General features: G+C 39.8%; 1 protein-coding gene across 1 annotated transcript in view; it reads left to right on the forward strand.

The window, feature by feature from the left end:
* stxbp5l (syntaxin binding protein 5L) overlaps positions 1 to 22,020 on the forward strand; it is a gene marked incomplete at both ends in the record, with an annotated part of 139,581 nt that overhangs the window by 103,691 nt on the left and 13,870 nt on the right. Inside the window, 6 exons of the mRNA XM_080038200.1 lie at positions 660 to 785; positions 5,975 to 6,126; positions 8,561 to 8,629; positions 9,878 to 9,943; positions 16,478 to 16,582; positions 20,303 to 20,356. Coding sequence (XP_079894326.1) covers positions 660 to 785; positions 5,975 to 6,126; positions 8,561 to 8,629; positions 9,878 to 9,943; positions 16,478 to 16,582; positions 20,303 to 20,356 — 572 coding nt within the window. The remainder of the gene's footprint in view (positions 1 to 659; positions 786 to 5,974; positions 6,127 to 8,560; positions 8,630 to 9,877; positions 9,944 to 16,477; positions 16,583 to 20,302; positions 20,357 to 22,020) is intronic.

The raw sequence follows: 22,020 nt of genomic DNA on the forward strand, positions 1-22,020 counted from the left end.
AACGTAGCAATGTTTAAATCAGGGTTTTAAACATATCTCTTTTTATGGCCTTTATCCTCCATCCAACCCAGAAACAGCCATTCTAGGCTCGTCACAACAACTCTTACGAAAGCTTTGTCTATCCAGTATGGGATGGTTATTGCTAAACAAAATTATTCTTAAGCTTTGAAATAAGGAGATAGCCCCCTGCTTCAATATGTGGCTCATGGAGTTCTCTATTACTCTATATATGGAGAAAATCTGTTATGAGATCTCAGGGAAAGCAGAACAAATTAAACAGATATGGTAGCCTTTCCTGGACTATATAGAAGCGCTGAAGAGACCTTCATTACACCTTTTTGACTTTTTATTTTTTGCTTTACAATTACCTTAAGTTTAAACAATGTCCATGGAAACCTGTTAAGTAGAGTACGCCAGGGTAGTTGTTTATTTTATTTAGTCTTTTGCTTGTGTGTTCAATTTTTTTGTTTGTTTGTATGTTTGTATTACTAACAAAAAAAATCCCCAAATAAAGTATTTACATTTTTTTTTTAACATTTCTCTTTTTATGTGCCATTGAATGCCTGGGGTATAAGGATAGATATATATAACATTGCTTTTGCTTAGTGCTGTATGCATATTAGAAATGACTGTACATCTCTTCTTTGTATCTATTTCAGGGTGAAGGACCGGATGGGTCGGGTCCCTCCTGGCTACCAGGCAGAGTTGGTCGTCCAGCTGCTGTGGGTAGACGGAGAAGCTCCACAACCGATAACCAGTCTGGACATTAACTCTGCCTATGGCCTGTAAGTCTCTAGATGCATGGCATTATGTATGTCAGCCTTCAGCCTGTCAGTCTTCCTATCCATCTGTGTGACTATTCATTTGTCCGTCTAAATGAGGAACATTAACTGGTAATTATTTCATTATATTTGTTCATAGTGCTGATCGCTTCCATATCTTTGCTAGACTGCTCTTTAGGACAGAAATACAATCCAGTTATTGTTGAGAGGAGTTTGCCAAATTGATTAGGGACAAAGCTGGGTGCCCTCTGAGATCTTTCATTATTGTTATGGTGCAATTGTGCCTTAAACTAAACAAGACAGCTTTATAGTGCGGTCATAACAGCATTAGGGGAAGCAGATAGTGGAAACTGCACCAGAATTACACCTGAGGGACCAAGAAGCAAAAAAAAAAATTTTAATGGCTGGTTTATTTCATAGCTTTAGCTCAACTCAGAACCACATCAGTTCTGTTTATTAAATGTGTAACAGAGGAATTGCAAGTCAATGGTTCCAAATGGCAGCAAGAGGAGACAGATTGATAGTGATTCAAATGTAAACCTCCAGCAATCTTCTAACACACTGGCCCTCATTTATCAAACTTGCGTGGAAACTGGTGCAGATTCTGGCGCAAATACCTCCCTACGCCAGGTATCGCGTGGGATTTATCAAACAGTCTTATCTCGCCAATCTCGGCGTACGCCACGCAATTATTGATAAATGCAGCGGCAGAAAACAATCGTACCACGCCCCTATATTTTCTCAGTTTAGAGGCCTCGCCCAAAGGTTTTGCGACATGGATATGCGCAATACGGCACTTCCCTGAAGTAGAAATTGACAGAATAACAGCGAAAGTAGAAAAAAAAGAGTTTCATTTCGGAGCATTAGCCTACAAGCAGCATCAAATAACGACAGAAGGCAGCAGTTAGGAAGGAAATAACTGCTGCGGTCAACAGCGTTGGTGTTGACTCAAAATCGCCACTAAAAAAAGCGTGTTGCTGTTCTGAAATGCAACCAACTGGGGGTGCGGGGCTGCGGGCATAATATAAGTGGTGGAGGAGAAAAAGACGCACCAACTGTCCGATAATGGTCCCCATAAAATAAATACAGGTCTGCAGAGATTTGAATGATTAGAATGTATTGGCCCTTTTAGATAGCACTACTCAAAAGGGTTTTAAAAACTAAAAATAACACATTTAGCGTTTTACTGTATGACAGCATGCGCTTGGCACGAGTGGTCAGCCCGGCCGTCAGCTGCACAAGCCGACATGGCAACGATCAGCTGTGAGAGCGCCCACTGTCCTGCTGAGCTGCTCCACCAGCAGATCGGAAAAACGTGCCGGTTAAGGTGGAAATAAATCGCTCGCTTTAGCATCAATGACACATTAAAAGAGGAACTAACATCTACAAAGTGCGTCAAATAAATAAAATGTTAAGCTGATTGTTGTGCCGTGTATTTTTTTGTATCATAAAGAGCAGTGTAGGCCTACTACATATTTAATACTTAGGCTAACATTTTGAATGAATGCAGCCCCCGTGCCTCAGTGTCCCCCCAGCTGCTCCAAAACGGAGACAACTGCCCTTACGTGTGCACACTATTGAATCAGCTCTCCTACTCAGTTGCACACCATAAGCTGCTCATTTTTAAGTGATTAATATCTTTATTTCGGTCTTATTTGCACTGCATTTGTATTATCTTCTAATAATTGTCCAACAAAGTCATCGGCTACCCGGCACAGCCTGCACTGCGAGTCTAAGCTGTTTTCAAATTTGCGTACACGAGCTGAGAGCTGGCGTGGGATTTGAGCGTACCCTACGCTCACGTCCATATTGATAAATGCCGAGATTTGCGTGGAGATGTACGTACACCCATTTTTCTGGTCTACGCAAGATTGATAAATGAGGGCCACTGACTCTAAAGCACACCCGGCATGCTTGTCTATATGCATAGTTCTTCATCGATCTGTCAGTCCGTTCATTTTGAGTATTCTGGAGTTTTATGGAAATACTTAATGTTGGAGGTTGCAATGCCAACCTGTTTACAAACCATTGATTGAATATAAACAAACACCAATAATATATTTCAATAGAAATAGCTAATCCGAGCTGTTCTGACATGCACAAATTATGGATAAAGGTTTTTTGGAATAATGTTTGAAGAACATATAATCCTGTGTAAAGGTTTGTATTGTTGCTATATTTGCCCTTAGCTTAGCCTTTGAATATTTACACTGTTTCCTGTTATTACCTGCTCAAGGCACACCTGCCAGCATATCAGAAATAAACACCATATGTTATGTGGCCATTGCTGTAACCCTGAATACAGTGAGTAATGGTCGGGTTGGTTGGCAATCAGTGGCAGCTGTCAGCAGCAGAAGCAATGGAAAAACATTGAGATTGAAGGCTAAATAGGCCAGTCTCTCATGCGGATGCGTGTAAGCATGTTACTGTGTATCCAGGGACATCAGTACAGACCGGAAGATAACACCAACTGGTAATGTTTTTGTTTATTCATCTATGAATAATAGCTGGGGATTGTAACATTTGGATATTGGGATGTAGGCTCTGGGACTGTGGAATGCCATACTTGCTTAGAGTATGGTATTATGGTCAAATTCAGAATAGTGTTCACACAGGAAAAGCTGATTTATGACCTCATCACTGCAGCGTGTTCAGGCCTGTAGTGAGAACTTGTCAAATGTAATTTCATGATAGTATACTGGAGCTCTGAGTCTGTATCAAGATACTAGAGAAAATGGACTTGTCAAATGTCATCACTCACTACGTTTACATGCACAGTTAAGTCAAGCTACAGTTATAGCTTGACTAGGACATTTAGTTTGACTACTGTCCTTGTCCCAAAGTACAAGCACAGGAGGGGAATTTATTTATTGACTGAAGTCTGTGCTATGATAGATGGCGATAGGCCTCCTTTTAGGACACTTTAGACACTTTAGTATTGGACCTTTTTCCGGTCGACCTGACTTGCTATCACACGGCTAATGTTCAGCAGGCTGCCAACGTTTAGCGACACGTTAGTGCTGCTCTAATGGTTATCGAGACGTTATCTCTTTCATCATGTAAACGCACTGAGTCTTTCTCTCCCCGTCTGTTTCCTTTCCATCTTTTCTTTCTTGCATTTTAGATAGTGTGTTATTATTATTCTTTGTAAAGTACTTGAAGATGGCTTGAATAATAATTGACATTTTATATACATATACCTTTTGCCTAGATTGCTTTAAGACTGCTTTATGAATAGTGAGGTTTTGCCGTAAATAGAGGTTGTTTTGGGGGAAACCAATAAAATCCCTGCGCTTTTAAGGAGCTCTGTACGGTATATGGGTCAAGGCAGGGCAATCATATCATATGAATAGAATTTGATTTTGTGTTTTGTCGTTTTATTCTTTCTAGTTTGTCCCCTACAGACTTTTAGACTTTAACACACAAAAAGAAAAGATTTATGTCTCTGTATACTTCCTGTATACATTGTATCTAAATCCCAATAGGGATTATTTGTGCTAGCAGAATATAATATTTGTACATAAATGACAAAAGCATAGAAAACACATTACACAAAGGTTCGACATCCTCAGTCATATTCATGTCAAGAATGTCTATTCCAAAGGATAACTACACTGTCCTTTATCCCAGGTATCACACAAATGTTTTGTATCGTTTATAAAGTGCATAGTGCATAAAGAAAACTCATTGACAGCTTAAGTTTCAAGAAGCTGATGATACTGTTGCATGTTTTTTTCTGGGATAACCCTTGTCTAAAGGCATGTCAAATGAATAAAGGTCTGTACAACAGTAAAGGTTGTAATGCTTTTCGAATACGACTGATAGTAAAACATGAAATTGTTTATAGTTGCTATGATCCCCGTTATGACCACAATAACACAGATGGCAGGCTGTAATTGGGCACTTTTCTTTGCCTCCCTTTATCTTTTGCTGCCAAGCCTTTAGCTTTGATCTATGGGTTGTTGTGGTTTTTCTGGTAATGTCTAAATGCTCAAACAGTGTTTAAGTGTTCCTTCAAGTGTTGCTTGTACTGAAAGGATGGATAATGGTAGGTATTAGCAACTTCTGCCTTTGCACTTTTCTGTTGGTATTTTGAGAGGTGTTGTTTTCAAAAGCATTGATATCTTTGTGGTATTAAAATAGCTGTTTACATGGAGTGGGACAAATGCTTGAGTTGATTGAGATCCAATGACTGTGAAGGCCATTCAAGTACACTGAACGTATTGTCATGTTTAAGACACCAGTTTGAGATTATTTGAGCTTTGTGACATGTTGCTTTATCCTGCTGGAGGTAGTCATTAGAAGATGAGTCCACTGGTCATAAAATGATGGACATGTCAAAACTCAGGTAGGCTATGGTTTTTAAACAATTCTCAATTGGTACCAAAAGTTACATTACACATAATTACAGCACCACTATCAGCAGCAGTCTGAAAAGGCATGTAAGATCTTTGCGATGTTTATGCCAAATTCTGCCCCTACCTTGGGACTGTCTCAACAGAGACTCATCAGAGAAGGCAATGTTTTTCCTGCGATCTTCCATTGTCCAATGTTGAGCCAGTGCCCACTGTAGCCTCGGTTTCCTGTTCTTAGCTGACAGGAGTGGCACTCTTTTAATGCTGTAGCCCATCTGATCAAGGTTTGAAGTGCTATTCTGCATACCTATATGCATTAAATTGCTGCCATGTGATTGGCTGATATTTAAATTAATAGCTGTTGAGTTGGACAGGTGTGGCTGGTGAGTATAGAGCACCGACACGTAGAAGGTGGCAGTCTGTTTTACGGGAAATCCTGGTATGAATATTCAAAGATAGCAGCAATAGTAGTGTGAGTTAAAGACAGGCATGTGTTAACAGTAATTAGACTCAAGTGTCACAGATCATTTAACAGTTTTGTAGTACTACATGTAGCACTTTCAGTGTCTCCCCCAGGAAATGTGTTAGTTAAGGTGGTGTTTTTGTGGGGGGGTTAGTGGGATTTTTGTGGACAGGCACAGGCGGTAGTCAAGGCGGGGGTCTGGAGTTGTTAAGGCGGCCGCCTTAGCCATAAAGCGCTGGGGGAAACACTGTTGTTTATGCCAATGAGGACAACCTGGTGGAATAAATATGCCAGCAGCGTTTATGTCTGAATAACACTTTACTTTATGTCTGTTCATATGCTTGTGCCTCATTGCTGTTTCTGTGTGTGTACAGTATGGCGTTTGGGAACTGCAATGGCCTAGCAGTAGTGGACTACCTGCAGAAAGCCATCCTGTTGTGTATGTCAACAGTGGATCTGTACGGAGGCGCCGACCCCTACCAGCGCCTTACCCGCTCCCCCCGCAGGAACAGACAGTCCACCTCAGGTAACACACACACACACACACACACACACACACACACACACACACACACACACACACACACACATACACATAAACACAAACCCCTCTGGAATACTGTCACAAACTCATGAACACACACAACGACAACACTCACTATGCAGCCACACAATACACCATCAATGTATTTATTACAAGCAGACTATCACCTTTCTTCTATTCTCCTGTCCTTTCCATCTGTCTCTCTTCTGCTGTTTCTTTCTATTTCCTCTGTCCCCTTGTTGTGCACCTGTTCTCCTGTCTGAGGTTAGACTGTTCTATCAGGGAAATCTGATCACTCTTTCATAAATATTCTGAAATCAGTGCTGCAGGTGGTTAATTTGTATGCTTCTGCCTAGCCTTTAACCTACAGATATTTTCACTAAATTCCACACATCACATGATATACTATATGAATGTCCCTTACTACTACCCTTTCTATTTTTCTATTTTCAGTGGTGGAAAGTAGTACATTTGCTCAAGTATATTTACTGTAGGGACAAATCTGTAGAAAAAATATACTCCATATTTTACTTCGGATACTTCACTTTATAGTAGAGGCCCCTTCCTTTCTTGACTTGCATGAAATTCTGGAATGCATATTGTGTACTTGTTCCAAAGTATTTTTTTACTCTGCAGCATATCTGCTTTTACACTTGGAATAGGTTGACATGAAAGGGCTCAAATTTAGAGATATTGGCTATTTCCACAAAATCTCTGTCAGCATTCAAACACCCGTATCAGTACAACGTTATGTCTTTCCTCTCTTTGCTCTTCTTTCTCTCACAAAATAACATTCAAAAGACACAAACACAAGTCCATCGCAGTATGCCTGTCACAGCTCTGCACTATTCTGTGAAGTGCATGTAAACAGGCTGTGTGTCATTCCACGTTGGCATTATTATGCATGTTGTCTTTTGATCTCTCTGTCCCTTTTTCTTTTTTTTTAGTCCTGCTTGAGCATAGAGCTGTAGTCAAAAGCCACAGAGGTCTTGTTGTATTCCCTGACCCCTGCCCCCCTTCCCTCTGCTACTGACCTTGGCTGGTGACGGCCTCTGTAACCTCTTGTTTAAAATTACCATCTGGAAATGTATTCAGCCCAAACGCACCTTTTTTTTATTTCACCCTACACTCACCTTTGTTTATGAGGGCATAACAGCGGCAGATATTTAATATTTTATATGTCTAGGGCCCTTTAAGCAATTTAAAGTACTGAGTGTTCTTATTACATAATCCCCACAAGTGTAGCTGAAAAATGATTTGCAGGTGTTCAGAACTTGTGTGAAGGGGAATATCAAGGTAGATGGAGCGATGACTGTGGGATTTAAAATCAACTTTTTTAATTTCCTATTGCATAAGTGCCTTTTATTGACTACCACTGCATGGTGTTCCTAAATAACTCTTTTGTAAATGTCTCTTTGCCTTGGGTCTTTAAAATCAATTTGGAGACGGAAAGCAAATTAAAAGCAGGCCACTGTGCCCTTTTTCTGTACCCCAGGTGGTGGTGTTATGATTTTGAGGCTGGAGTCAATATTATACTGAAGACAAAACTATATAAAGCATATCCAAAGGCCAAGTAAAATACATTGCACTTGCTAAGGTTGAACTAAGATAAATCTTTAAGCTGGAGGCCTTTTCTCTTTTTGTAACATTCCAACTTTTTAAAACAGAGTGTTCTGTCCTTCAAACAACATTTTTAGATGTGTTCACCACACGTGTGTATGTGTGTACACTATATATATATGTCATTTCAATTTAATGTAATCATTGCATAAAATGATGCTTAATTATTGATGATTTTTTTAGGTATGTTTCCCTTTTTATAGTATAATGCATTATTAACACCAGTCTGAACATGTAAGGACAGATGACCAATGGCAAAACATAAACCAAATACAATATAAATCAAATATGTTTTACGACTGTAGGTTTTTTTTTCTTTGTTGATGCTGCTTTGTAAGTAATGATTTTTGCCTATATATGCAAATGACCAATCACATCCGCATTTTCTGGGGTTTGCAGCAGTAGCTGGTATATCTTGTCTGTCCTCCCCGACACTAACTCGGATGCTGCTTGCACTCATCTTTTACACTCTTAAGCCTGTGTGTTCTTCTCTCTCCCCCTTCCCTCCTTTTCCCTCCCTCCCTCCCTCCCTCCCTCCCTCCCTCCCTCCCTCCCTTCCTCCCTCCCTCCGTCCTAAAATGTTTCAATCCATCCCTCTCTCACTTTACCTTCATGTTGCTTCTTTCTTTTCTTTCCTTTTATTTGACCTCTTTTCATTTTTCTCTACCTACACTTCTCTCTCTTTATTCTTTCTGTTCATCATTTTCCCCATTCCGTACTTCCCTCTCCTCCTCCTCCTCCCACCTTGTGTTGACTCTGTGGCTGCTGGTCTGGGGCATGCTGGCCTGCCTGACAGAGTTTTGCATGCGTGGCCTGTCTAACTTTTATTCAGATTCAAAGAAAAGGATCCGTACATCCCATCAGAGTAAGTGGGGCCCTCTTTAAGGGGTGGGGGGTGGAGGGCAATGTTTATCCCAAGCATACAGTACTAGGACAGCTGGGTCAGTAGAGACGGTTGCCATAGGGACTGGGAAGGGTTGATGTGGAGTGGAAAGCAAAGGGGCAAACCAAAGAGATGATTGGAATGAATGTGGTTGTTTCTTGTCTGTATTTTTACATATTAAAAGGAACTCCCCTATTCCAGTCATGTCCAACGGTATGTCCTTTCCAGAAAGGGAAGTCAATCCTTTGAGTCTGTTCAGTAAAGGCATTATAAATATTATATGATTCATGTGATGTGATGTGTGATATTTTAACTGAAGCATAGCGTGGGGTGAATAAAGCGTTGTACATCTACTGGGCCTAGCGGAACTTAGAAATGTGCTTTTGGTGGATGATTACTAAGGATTTCCTTATTTTATACTACAATAAAGGTTTTTTTCAATTCAATTCCTTTAATAATTTTTGAAGCCAGTGGAAATTCTGGTTCAAGACATTTTGCTGGCATTTAGTTTTTTATTTAATTAAAACCTTTTTGAAGTGTGACAACTTAGTGAGACTGTTTATGAAGCCATACTGAATGCTGCTTTACCACCCCACATTTGTAGTGAGACTTAACGTAAACCGATTAGAAATGTCAATATATGTGTGCTTTTCTTTTAAGGGAGTAGGTATGACTTGTAATTCTGGCCTGTGCTTGGTGCATGTGACCAGATTTGATCTGATCCTGATCAAATTTGTGTTAATTTTGTTTTGTACCTTGATTGTACTGTATATGTGACTTTTATCATGAGAGCTGCACTAAATACTGTAGTCCTGCCTAATCAAGGCCAGGTTGACATTTGATGCAAACTGGTGGGAAATTCAAAATATAAATATGTGGAACAGATTGTAGTGCAGGTCACATCAGGTTTCAGCCACTCTGCTCCCGAGAGACTAAATTAATCCTAAGATTCATTCACAGCGGAAAGGTAAATAGTCAATGTCAAACATAAGTAAATACCTTGATTCCCTTACAATTACACCTTCACAAATTATAATTAAATAGTGGGAATTGATTACGCAGCTAAGGGATGATAAAGCAAGAATTGACAAGCTCTTTGTTGGGTCTCTGCGTGGCTGACATCAACCAAGTTGCCTACTGTTAAATCTGTTCGACTGACAGGGTTGAAATAACCTGACAGATTGTGCTTCTCTACTTTCTCCTCCTCTCGGTTGCCATCGGCTCCGGCAGGCCTTACCGAACTCTCTGACAACCAGCAGTCTATTGACATGGAGAGAAGCAAGTCGCCCACCTCAGGTAAACTACTGACAGCCATGACACACACACACACACACACACACTACCAAATCAACCTTCCCTTTTGTAATTGCCACTTGTGAAGCTTTGCTGGGATGCTGTTTAAACGTGGTCTATACCTGCGGTATGCAGCCTGCGGACACCTCACCCATCACCAGAGCATCTTCACCTGATGAGAATCGCAGCTGTTTGAAATGGCAACTCATGTGCGATGTTGTAATATGGATATGTTGCATTGAAATGTTTGAAAAAAAGCCAGAAGTGCTGAAAGAGAAAAAGTGAATGTTTTACTTTGTTCCTAATTGTCTAATGATTGTATGCTTTGCAAAGGTAAGACTACCCATTTACTTTGCTTTGATCTACCCCTTTCCTTATGCCTCTTTCACCATTTTTTGGACCGTTTGTCCAACCCCTGTTCTTCCCTTGGACTGGACTTGGAGTGATATGTCCTGCCACTGTTTGAAAGTGCCAGCAGCTCCTGTTAAAAGCGAAGAAGGCATAGTTCAGTGATGGCTGAAGAGAGCACGTCCAGTAACATTTTTACCCTGAAGCAATGTTGAACTGGTGATTATGTTCAGCTTGTGGCAGCTACCTGTCTAATTTGATCAAATCAAAGCTTTAATATATCAAAGCTGAATCCTTTTTTTTTAAGCTGGTGAATTATTAATTCATCATCCATATAATATATTGTTAAAACCTTCTGTGGACAGCTGTCGATTAAATATTTGCTGATATTTAAGTGTGTAGCAATGCTTGACTTGCGTTAAATGTCACAGGATATACAATGCCTGACCTTATATAGATATACCTGCCTATTGTGAGGAAAATATGTGTCATGAGGCATACAAAATGTCCTTAAAGTTTGTAGGTAATACTGATGAAGTTAATATTACTGATCTGGTATCTGTGTTGGGTTTTGGGATCACGCTGTGGAGATAAAAGTACGATTGTAGATGTGATGGTGCAAGTTGAGGGCAAGAGATAAGCTGTAGTGTAAGAGGAATATGGCTCATGATGAATACCTGACATCAGAAGATAATTGAAGAGGTGCCTGTGTACTGGGCCTGGGCTAAAGGTTGGATGCAATAGACGAGCGTTTAAAGTAAAATAGTGTTTATAGTGTGTTAAGGTCTGTGTGGGTTGAGACAGGCCCGATGAAAGTGAGTGTGTTTGTGACTGGAAGGAAAGGTGAGCTGTTTGAACATTTTCAAGGAGGCGCTTTGTCGTGAAGAAACATTTTATTTCGGCAAATTCCGAACTTAAAGGTCAAATGGATAGAGTGCAAGTTACTGCCAGGAAGACACACTGTTTTTTTAAGAGGCTTTGTGTGATTTATAAAGCTTAAGTTTCCAAATTAGAAATGTTGGCAATGTTTCTCACATCTATTGATTCACTAAGTACTAGTTGATTCATAGGGGTGAAAAACCCTTATAATAAAGTTTAATTTCTTTTTGGTCCAGGAATTTTCTTCCTTAAAAGTATTAAAAATCCCCCGTCCAACGGGTGTTTTTTTTTTTTTTTTTTTTTTCTCATGAAACCTGAAAAGTGTATGTGAAGAGCCAACTTCAATAGCAGAACCAACACAGGCATGAAACATAATATGCCATTGTGTGCATACATTCAATTGGTGATGTGTTTTACAGACAATAAAAGCTTTGGGGATTTGTTTCTGCACTGCACTAAAGCATTTTGTATGCTTCTGGAAAATAAATTGACTGGGTTCAGGTCACCAAGGCTTCTGCTGTTTCCCACTTCCCAGTGGGAATGCGCCAGACATATCCTCTTCTTAAAGGTGGTGAGTCCACTCGGCTCCATGTTGCTTTGTTTGACCGTGACCACACAAGCCTCACGAGGCCAAGCCTTTGAATGACTCTTATTTTCTCCACTTACCTGGGACAATGTCCATGGGAAATACTCCCACAGTCACAGCCAGTGTTTCCCCCAATAACCTGGCTATACCTGCAGGGAGACAGTGGGCTGCTTTACTGAAGTTCACAAAATACAGTAATATGAAAAAGTTTGGGAACCCCTCTCAGTCGGCATTATAATTGACTCTGCTTTCACAAAAAAAATATAAAAGTGGTATGTCTTTAATTTACCAGGAACAGCTAAGTACTGGGATGTTTTCCAAACAAAGATTTTTTGAAAAGCAGTATTTGGTTGTATGAAATAAAATAAAATGTGAAAAACTGGCTGTGCAAAAATATAGGAACCCTTGTGGTTTTGTTGATTTTAATGCCTGTAACAGCATGTAAAACTGATGACTTTAAACACAAAGTTGGTTGGATTATGTTGTTAAGCCTTGAACCTCATAGAAATGTCTGTTTAATCATGAGAAAATGTATTTTAGGTGCCTAAATGCAAGTTGCACTTCTCTTTGACTCTCTGCTGAAGTGAGACAGAATGGGATCATCAAGACAGCTCCCAAAAGATCTGAAAAACAAAGATTGTTCATTGTCATGGTTTAGGGGAAGGCTACAAGAAGCTTTCCCAAAGGTTTCAATTGTCAATTTCGACTGTAGGGAACGTTGTCAGGAAATGGAAGGACACAGGCATATTGGCAGTTAAACCCAGGCATGGCAGACCAAGAAAAAAACAGGAGCGGCATAGGTGGAGGATTGTGAGAATGGTTGCACACAACCCACAGATCACCTCCAAAGACCTGCAAGAACATCTGGCTGCAGATTGTGTATCTGTACATGGTTCAACAATTCAGCGCAATTTGCACCAAAACATCTGCTTTTTATAAAGACCAAATAACTTAATGTGTCTCATCAGTCCAAAGCATTTTCTTCCAATATGAATCTGGCTTGTCTAAATGAGCTTTTGCATACTCCATGCAACTGTATCTGTGGCGTGGGAGCAGAAAGGGCTTCCTTGTCATCACCCGGCCATACAGATGTTTTGGTACAAATTGCACTGATTTGTTGAACCATGTACAGATTCACAATCTGCAGCCAGATGTTCTTGCAGGTCTTTGGAGGTGATCTTTGGGTTGTGTGCGACCATTCTCACAATCTGCCGCATATGCCGCTCTTGTACTTTTCTTGGTCTGCTAGACCTGGGTTTAACTGCAACTGTGCCTGTGTCCTTCCATTCCCTGACAACGTTCCTTACAGTAGAAATTGACAATTGAAACCTTTGGGAAAGCTTCTTGTAGCCTTCCCCTAAACCATGACAATGAATAATCTTTGTTTTTAAGATCTTTTGGGAGCTGTTTTGATGATCGCATTCTGTCTCACTTCAGCAGAGAGTCAAAGAGAAGTGCAACTTGCATTTAGGCACCTAAAATACCTTTTATCATGATTAAACAGACCTTTTGTATGAGGTTCAAGGCTTAACAACATAATCCAACCAATTTTGTGTTTAAAGTCCTCAGTTTTACATGCTGTTACATGCATTAAAATCAGCAAGACCACAAGGGTTCCCATATTTTTGCACAGCCAGTTTTTCACATTTTATTTAATTTCATAAAACTAAATACTGCTTTTCAAAAAATCTTTGTTTGGAAAACATCCCAGTACTTAGCTGTTCCTGGTAAATGAAAGACATACCACTTTTATCTTTTTTGTGTGAAAGCAGAGTCAATCATAATGCCGGCTGAGAGGGGTTCCCAAACTTTTTCATATGATTGTATGTACAAATTGAGAAATAAAATCTTTGGAATAGTTTAACTGAAGCTTATTTTCAGCGATGCCAGTAATAGCGGCGTTGTGATGGAAGACTGCTCTACAAATAAAAGAGCAGTATTGTTGCATTTCAACATTGAAGCCAAAAAGCTTAATTTTTCTCATCAAGCCGAATGAAATGGAAAAAGATTGTGGCAAAGCAAAGATAGCCTACCCTTTCCCTTGAAATGTTTTTCATGTTTTGGAAGTCTCTTTGAGAGTTTTTACTGGTATTGATTACAGACAATACAAGAAAAAGTGGACCTGACTTGACTAGATATTCTGTTAGAAACTATCTATGTTGCTAGTCCTTATTAAACTCCAAAGTCCCTTTTTACTCTGTGCTGGAGAAGCATGTATATTCAGTATGAATACTAATTCATTACAAATGAATCCAATTGATGTTTGTTGTTCAATTATTTCATCCGGTAACTGCACTTCCATGGTTTCCCCTTGTCTCTGTATTGTCAAGAATACAGAAAGGGTTTTCTGTGTTGAGCTTGGCTTTTTGAAAACTGTCCTCTCTTTCACACATTTGTACTCCCCAGCCATTCTTTTGAGCCTCTTAAGGAGGGCATGAGAACAGAATAACAAAACCAGGACAAGACGTTCTTTGCTGTCTTGGCACAGAGTCTGTGGGCATTGTGACTAGGTCATGGTCAGTCTGTCCTATCACAAGCCTGTCATTTGCTAATTAGAGCGATGGAAGAAAGGAAGAATTATGGAGAAGGGAATGAAAAGCACACGGATAGACACAGCACGACACAGTGTGATTAAGTGTCTGATTCGTTGTCTGATAACATTGACCCGGAGAGGGGAGAAAAGGCTGATTGGTTGAGCTGTTATATTGAGAGGAGCACAGTTTCATAATTACAACCTTGAATCAAGATGGAAACGTTAATAGCAGTGCGACCTGACTGAAAATGTTTTAGGCTGCTTAAACATCGAAAATCTAAATCAATGCAAGAGAGATGTAAATTACTTTTGAACTGGTTATGGCGGGAGACAAATGAGGTAGCACATACAGCTGTGCTCGGCTTGATACGCAAAGAGTGTGTGGTTTGCTACCTCCCATTGAACATCATCTTACACCCTTCTCTATGGTCATTAGAGGCTGAACGGTTGTCCCTGCCACACCTGGTGTCTTTCAAGGCTATATACAGACTGGGGACAGCTCATTAAGAAAGCCGGCCCATCGTCCTGATTCACCCTGTGTGTCAATACCTGCAAGCGTCTGTCTCACCTCTCCTTCACACATTTCCCTTTCCCTCACCTTTTTCCCTACCTTCTTCCTATCTCCCGTTCGTCATTAAGCCAGTAATTGGTCCTTCTCCTGCCTAAGAGCTGTCTTCCTCCACATCCTTCTGTTGTCTTTTCGTTTTTATGCCCCGAGGTCTGTTGTTTTGGTTTGGGGTTACACGTGACATTTTCTTCTGGGAGCTTTATGCCACATGTGGCTGTAGCAAAGGTTTACTTGACCAAGCCCCCAAGTCGTCAGACACACTAACAAGCTGAGAAGACAGTGATTCTTGCCTGACCTGGCAGGATAAATTTAGCAGTGAGCATGACAGGGAAAAAAGGTAGGAGGTGATGGATGAAACATTACGGTATGCCGAACCGATGCCACCTGCTCAGTGCCATGCAACCCAAGGTGGTCTGGAGAAACTTCAAATAACTCCCAACAGTTATTTAACTAAGGCCAGCTGAGACACTTTCTACAGCCACCACATATATAAAACACAGTAAAGCATTTGACCCATCTTACTTCCCATTAACCAGTGTAATGTAGGAATATTGTCTAGTTCGTTATAGTTGATTAGCTTAATTAAAGTTTTAAAGTTAAATAGACTGCTGAATGATGCATGTGTAATAAACTCAGTCTTTCACATGCATAAAGCTCTATGTGTAACTTTTTCATAAAAAATTTATGCAAGTTACATTACAGCCATTGCCAAACGAGTTAACACAAAGTTGATTAAGCCTATCAGCTCCACAAAACTCACTCTGTATTTATCAGTATAGCAGCGTTTACAAACTGGTGTCACCAGTTTTCAGTGGCACAGGAGCTCAGAAAAATCCTAAGAAGCCCCCAAGCAATGTTTCAGTTGTCCATTCTACATTCAGAACCTTGACGTACAGCAGAAGGTATGAAATCCTTGCGCTATCACCGAAGACTTACCTCATGTAGATGCGCAGACAGTGTTGTTGTAATTACTCATAATCCTCATGGCGGCGACAGAAGTTAATCGTCCTTTGAATTTTCTCTGTGCTCATGACTGATGACATATCAACCAACATTTGTTTTTTATCAGTTTTTTAAGAGTGATTGTGAAAATGACAACTTATATTGTTTTTTTGTTGTTGTTTAAAATACATGTATCAATGTGGTTAATAAGACTTGTTGGAACTGAGAAGGGGTGGTAGTGTAAGTTTGGAAGGTAAGGTTTTAATAGACAATTCAGGTCACAGTGACGTGTAATAACGCTGGATGACCGACTTCCTGTGTCGCGCTGGAGACCATAGAAATGGAAAATAAAAAAAGATGGACGCCTGAGTTAAAGATAAGGAACATTTGACTAGTAACTGTGGTCGTTTCAGTAGTAGTGGTGATGTGTAGTAAAAGTTGTAGTAGTAGCAGTGGTGTTGTTTGTGATTGTAATAGTATTTAGTGGTAGTTCTTGCTCTTGTCATATCCTATTGATGGCGGAACAGTCCTCAACCTTGTTATTAATAACCCTTTTGTCATAACCTCTCAACTGTTTTCCTTCCTGTTACCTGCAAGTGTCTGTTTTGCCCAGTTCACCCATTGTTTTGGTCTCTTTCCCTGAAAAAGTCTGTGTCTGTTCTGTTGGATCTCCTATTCCAGTTCATTATCCAACCTCCCTTCACAATGACCCACGCGTCCTGCCAGAGCCTGTGGCCAGTCTGAGAGCCAGCCACTGCAGTCCAGTCTTTTACTTACTGGACAATGGTAAGAGGAGAAGGATGTGTCACGGGTCTCAGCCTCTTTGTGGACATCTGCTTGTGGTTTTTACTGTATTGCAGTAACACAACAAGAGCGGGAGATTGGGAACACTGGGTTGTTTTTGTTGGACCGGTGGTTGGTTTCGATGTTGCACCTTGCATGCTAACTCTGCTTCCACACTGTGAGCAACACTATCAGCAAAACACTGTCGGCACATACAAACCGTACAGAGCTACAGAAATGGTGAACTTCTCTTGAACACTGGCTATGGTGGAATTTGTTATCAGCAGGGGTTTTTGTCTATTTGCTTCCCCACGTTTAATTTACAACATATCTCAATGTTATGTGCGTATTGGACGAGAGGTTTACTATAACCATTCAAAGCTTTGAAGTCCAAATGGCTCAACTAAATAGGTCAAGGATATATACAGTACATACAGCTGGTAGAACATGTTTAAACCAAGTAGCATTGGCTACAAACATGATATGAAATTATTTATAAAGACTTAAGATATATGTGTGTGTGTATATATATATATATATATATATATATATATATATATATATATATATATATATATATATATATATATATATATATGTGGTTAGCAGTGACATGGACTGCATTGCATTGGAACTTAAAACTTGGTAGAACACCAGGGATCACACAAATAAGCGATACATTTCACAAAATCACAATAAAATTAAATAATTAATTCCTCATTAAAAAAAGTGTTGTTGGCACACTTCATTCCATAAATGCAATTGGACCCTCTTGCACAACAACATAATGACCCATCAACCAAGTTGCTTGCAGTGTAATCAAGCTGACAGGGACTGTGTTTCTAGGAGTAGACTGTCTGCTGCTGCTTTGTCAATGTGTTGTCTGCTTTTTTTGCGGACGACTGTTGGTGCGTTATCCCCCTTTCCTGCATTGCATAGGGGTAGACATTGTGATGTGTGTTGTATGTGCCAGTTCTGGGCTTTGAACTCAGATCTTTCATCATTTGGCAATGCCTTGAGGCAGGCGACCTTGGGAAGAGAGAATGGATTGTATTCCATGCGGGGTACTTCTCTTCCTCACTCGTCAGTGCCTCTTGTTCATTCTCTGTGGCGTTAATCATTGTGTCTCTACTGGAACCACACGTCTTTGTCATCGAAAGGGAACATGCTACTTAACCACACTGTGACCATTTCAAACTCTCCCATTGTGTCCTTCTGACTGTGTGTCAATAAACCCACACGCTCATAGTGTCGTCACTGCTATTATTCACTGTCTTGTCTCAAACTAACTGCATGGTGGCCCAGGCGTGGTGCTGATAAATATGACCTCAGCTTGCTCTGTGTGTTTACCAGTGTTGTGTCCTGATTTAGTCTAACATTAACTCCATTTGTGACCTCAGCACTCATTACTAAGATTTGGTCACAATGTTCCCCATGCAAACCTCAGGGAAAAATGCTAAATGTTATGCTAGTAACGTGGCTGTATATGGCGAAGTCTGTCAGTTGGCTAGTTGGTCCAACACTTCATCCAAACTGAATTATCTTAACAACTATGAGATGGATTGCTTTGAAATTTTGTACATTATGAAAGCATACGTACTTTGATGCCCTGACATTTTCTCTGGCGCCACCGTCAGGTTGACATATTTAGTTCTGTGTGAAATATCTAATGAATTACCATAACATTTGGTACACACATTCATGTTGCCCTATACCACATACCTGTCAAACTAATGACATTAGTATCAGCTTCAGCTGTACTTTGTGGTGAATGCTTATAAAAAAAATTTAGCTTGCTAACAGGTTCAGCTTAAACGATGAAATATTAGTTAGCATTGTAATTACGATGACAAGACTAAAAATCCACTTCCATGCTTGCTGCTCTAACTGAGGGTTTCATCTTGAAAGATATTTTCATGATCTTGCGGGCATCTTTTGTTCGCACAGAATTGTTAAATGTTTCCTGCGGGGTGAAACCATCATTTAAATTCTCAATATCCCAGGCTAAGGCAGAGCAGAGGAAGGCTGACTGTAGACATCTCTGGGATCACAAAAACACTTTCTTTGAGGTGAAACACACTGCTGAGTAGTTGGCAAATAAAAAAGAAGAAACATGTTTTGCAAAGGGAACACTACTTGACCAAATCCCAGGGTATCATTTGGACTGCTAAAGTCACAAATTGGGCTAGTCTAACATAAATCATTCAAGTTAAATATTGTCTCATGAAGATACAACCAACAACAAGTTACCAGGGGGAAATAAAAATACTCTGTTGTTATTATTATTTTGACACAAATCGTAAAGTTGTTCATCTAACCAGAGTTAGAATGTAGGTACATTAAGCATGTAGTAAAAGGTAGGGCTGTATGCAAATAAAGCAAGATAACAGTTGGTAATACATGCAGTGTCTGTTGGTTATTGTTCATATTCCCAATAAAAAGGACCTCAGATCAATCCCACTCGTCTTTTTAAATTAAAATACATTTTATACTGAGCCATTTAACCGTGGACCAACTGTGTGTAAAAGGTTTATTATGAGGACATTTTCTCTCTCATTGTAGCCCTTGGACATTGCATACGGTTGCTGCAGCATCTGGTCACTACAGTTTATTGTGAACCACACGTACACGGAGCTAATCTATTATCTCATTAGCAACACTAATCTGAAAGGCATTAACTGTTCCTAGAAAAAAATGATGCAGAAATGCATTGATTTAGAAATTCAATTAGAGCCCCATAACACCCTCATTTCCTCTACAGTGAAGGAAATAGATTTTTCCTAGAAAGGACCTGTGATACTGTGCTGCCTGCGGTAGATTAAAACAATTATTAAATTGTGCCAATTCCTCCAGTAGTCCTCATGTCCTCCTCTGCACTATTTATCTTATGGTAAAAAAAAATATATATATTTTGTAAGTTTTCACCATAAGTAGTGGGAATGTATGGTCGCTCTTGTTTACTTGTTATGCAATTTATCAAGTGTCATGAAAACACCATAAAGTATCTTCCACACGCCTAGTTAATCATTTAACACAAAGAAACAATGAAACATTGCCTTCTTTTTGAGGGGGGAACTGACCCATAACATTTCAGGTTCAACCTATGCAGTTCTCTACTTACTGCAAAATGCTTGCAAAATGTTATTTTGTTTACTCCAGTGTCTGATTTTTGTATTGACACCCTGTGGTGTCACCCTGTTTATTTGTGCCTCTATGTCACACATCCCAGGCCCTAGGATATCAGATGTTACTGCGACTTTTACGCAGACCAAAGATTTTATGCAAAACTCAAATTACAGAAAATACATTTGACAGGGTGGGACCAGAGTAAATTAAATATAATATCCTACTTGCCTTGTTGCAGCCCAACAAGACAACAATCATTAGCTGTAAGAAAGGCTATGAGCATTGCAAGGATAACTTGGATTGTTCTGTTTTTCACACTGGCCAAGTATAGGCACTATTTGTTTTGTAAGATAGCTGGGAACACGGGCCTGGGACTACAATGGAGCATGCATTTTGAAATATGCTTGCCTTGTGTGAATGCACAAATTTGCATGTTTCGTTTCTTCGTTCATTTCAGTGATTTTCCTTTTGTTTAGTTAGACTATATTTTTTATTATTCTTGGCACCTTTTTCTATATTCTTTTTTTATTTTATTTTTTTATTTTTTATTTCTTTAAGGGAATAACTGGTGCTTTGTGTCCTATGCTTTTGTTTCAGTAAAGGGACCCGGCAGAAAGTTAAGTCTGCCAACAGATCTTAAGACTGATCTTGGTACGGTAGGCGAAAGCCAGCAGTTTTCACTTGATTTCCTTTGAGTCATTTTGTTTGTGCTTTGCTCATGTTTTCTGACCTTTTATGTTGCTTTAGGAGTTTTTATTCTCACTAAAACATTCTTCTTTCAGTTTCCTTGTCACTCCCTCTTCCTGGTAGATCAGCCTATTAGACTGTCCGGCTGATGTGTTTTTTCTATTTTTCCCTTTTGATGTGTTTTGATTTGATTTAAATCTCCTTTATTTCTTTTTTCTACATTTTGCAAGTGTTTATAAAGGTGATTGTTTAACTCATGCCCATATTTCAATTGAGGTTTTCTATGGCTTTATCGATTGGACCATTTTACACATTCTTCTGATATCACACAGCCTTTCATCCATTGACAGCTTTGCTCTACAGTGATTGGATCACTTGCTACCTGTCTCATTGTTACTGGATCATTTCTCTCTTAAACAGCCTGTTCTCTTTTTTGACTGGTTCATCTGCATTACAGACACTGAGTGTCCACACCTGCCTCCCATACATAACTAACTGCTTTACATACACGTCATAATCTCAGGTTTCCCTCTTGCTCAGCTTCTGCAGTGTCACACATCCTGTCCCCTTTAAAATCCTCTTCTTCTTTAACACAAAAAGTGCCGGTGTCTACTTATTCTTGTTCCTTGCCTCGTTTAATAACCTTTTCTTCATCTGACAGGCGTAAAAAGGCTTTTCTTTTGTCAACCCTGGGTTATATTTAATAGAAGCAACTGTGAGAGTGAGAACATTGAGCCAAATGTGAATAGATCAACCGTTGCCTCATCCAACCTCAGTAGGATGCAAGTTGTCAGAAAAGGGGAAGAAATACGTCTTAATTAATCTGGTACCTCTGTAATAGCAATAATATAAACCTACTAACGCCTCTGGATTATGCTAATTAAATACGGTATTTTTAGTATTACACACGTGTGTGTAGGTGTGTGTGTGTGTGTACACGTGTATGTGTGTCCTCTCGATGGATAAGTGCAGTAGTCAGTGCGTTGGTGGTGTGTGTTTGTATGATGGTACTGTATTTTTTCTGCTATGTACCAGTTTGCTTCAGAACATTCCGGGGGAAATTATTGATTTTCTTCACCTTTGTTGGAAATTCACAGTAAACCAGGTACAAGTGTTGTCATGTGGCTCTGGCGTTAGTTGGCCCACAATCACTTGCTATCTCTCAACCCCTGCATTTCCTCAGTCCGTCCTGCTGTTAAACTGGGCGAGTGTTGCACGTGGCGGACTGGGTGGCACCCCGGAGTTTTTCATCTCCACTTTGAAAATCGAATCATTCGTGCATCAACAGGAGACCAAGATTTGATATGACAGATGAATGATCAGTGCCAACTACTAACAGGCCAGTGCCAAGGGAACACTTTGTAGTGTTTTTACTACTTAGCACAATGCTAATTATCCTCATTCTTCATGAGTCTCTAGATCCCATACAGAGCAAGTGTAACATAAAAATAGGAAAGCTTTTGATCAGACAACTCGCCTTCCCCAAAACGTTTTAACGTTGGTTTTACTGCCAAGGGGATGTCATTAAAGAAAAGGGCACTGTTTTATTTACTTGTCCCTCAAGACGAGAGAGAGAGGTAGAGTACTCAGGAGTAGGTATCGTGAAGCTGTTAATTAAGACTGTTTTG

Source organism: Ammodytes marinus (genome assembly GCF_949987685.1).
Source record: "Ammodytes marinus genome assembly, chromosome: 12".
Classification (NCBI taxonomy): domain Eukaryota; kingdom Metazoa; phylum Chordata; class Actinopteri; order Uranoscopiformes; family Ammodytidae; genus Ammodytes; species Ammodytes marinus.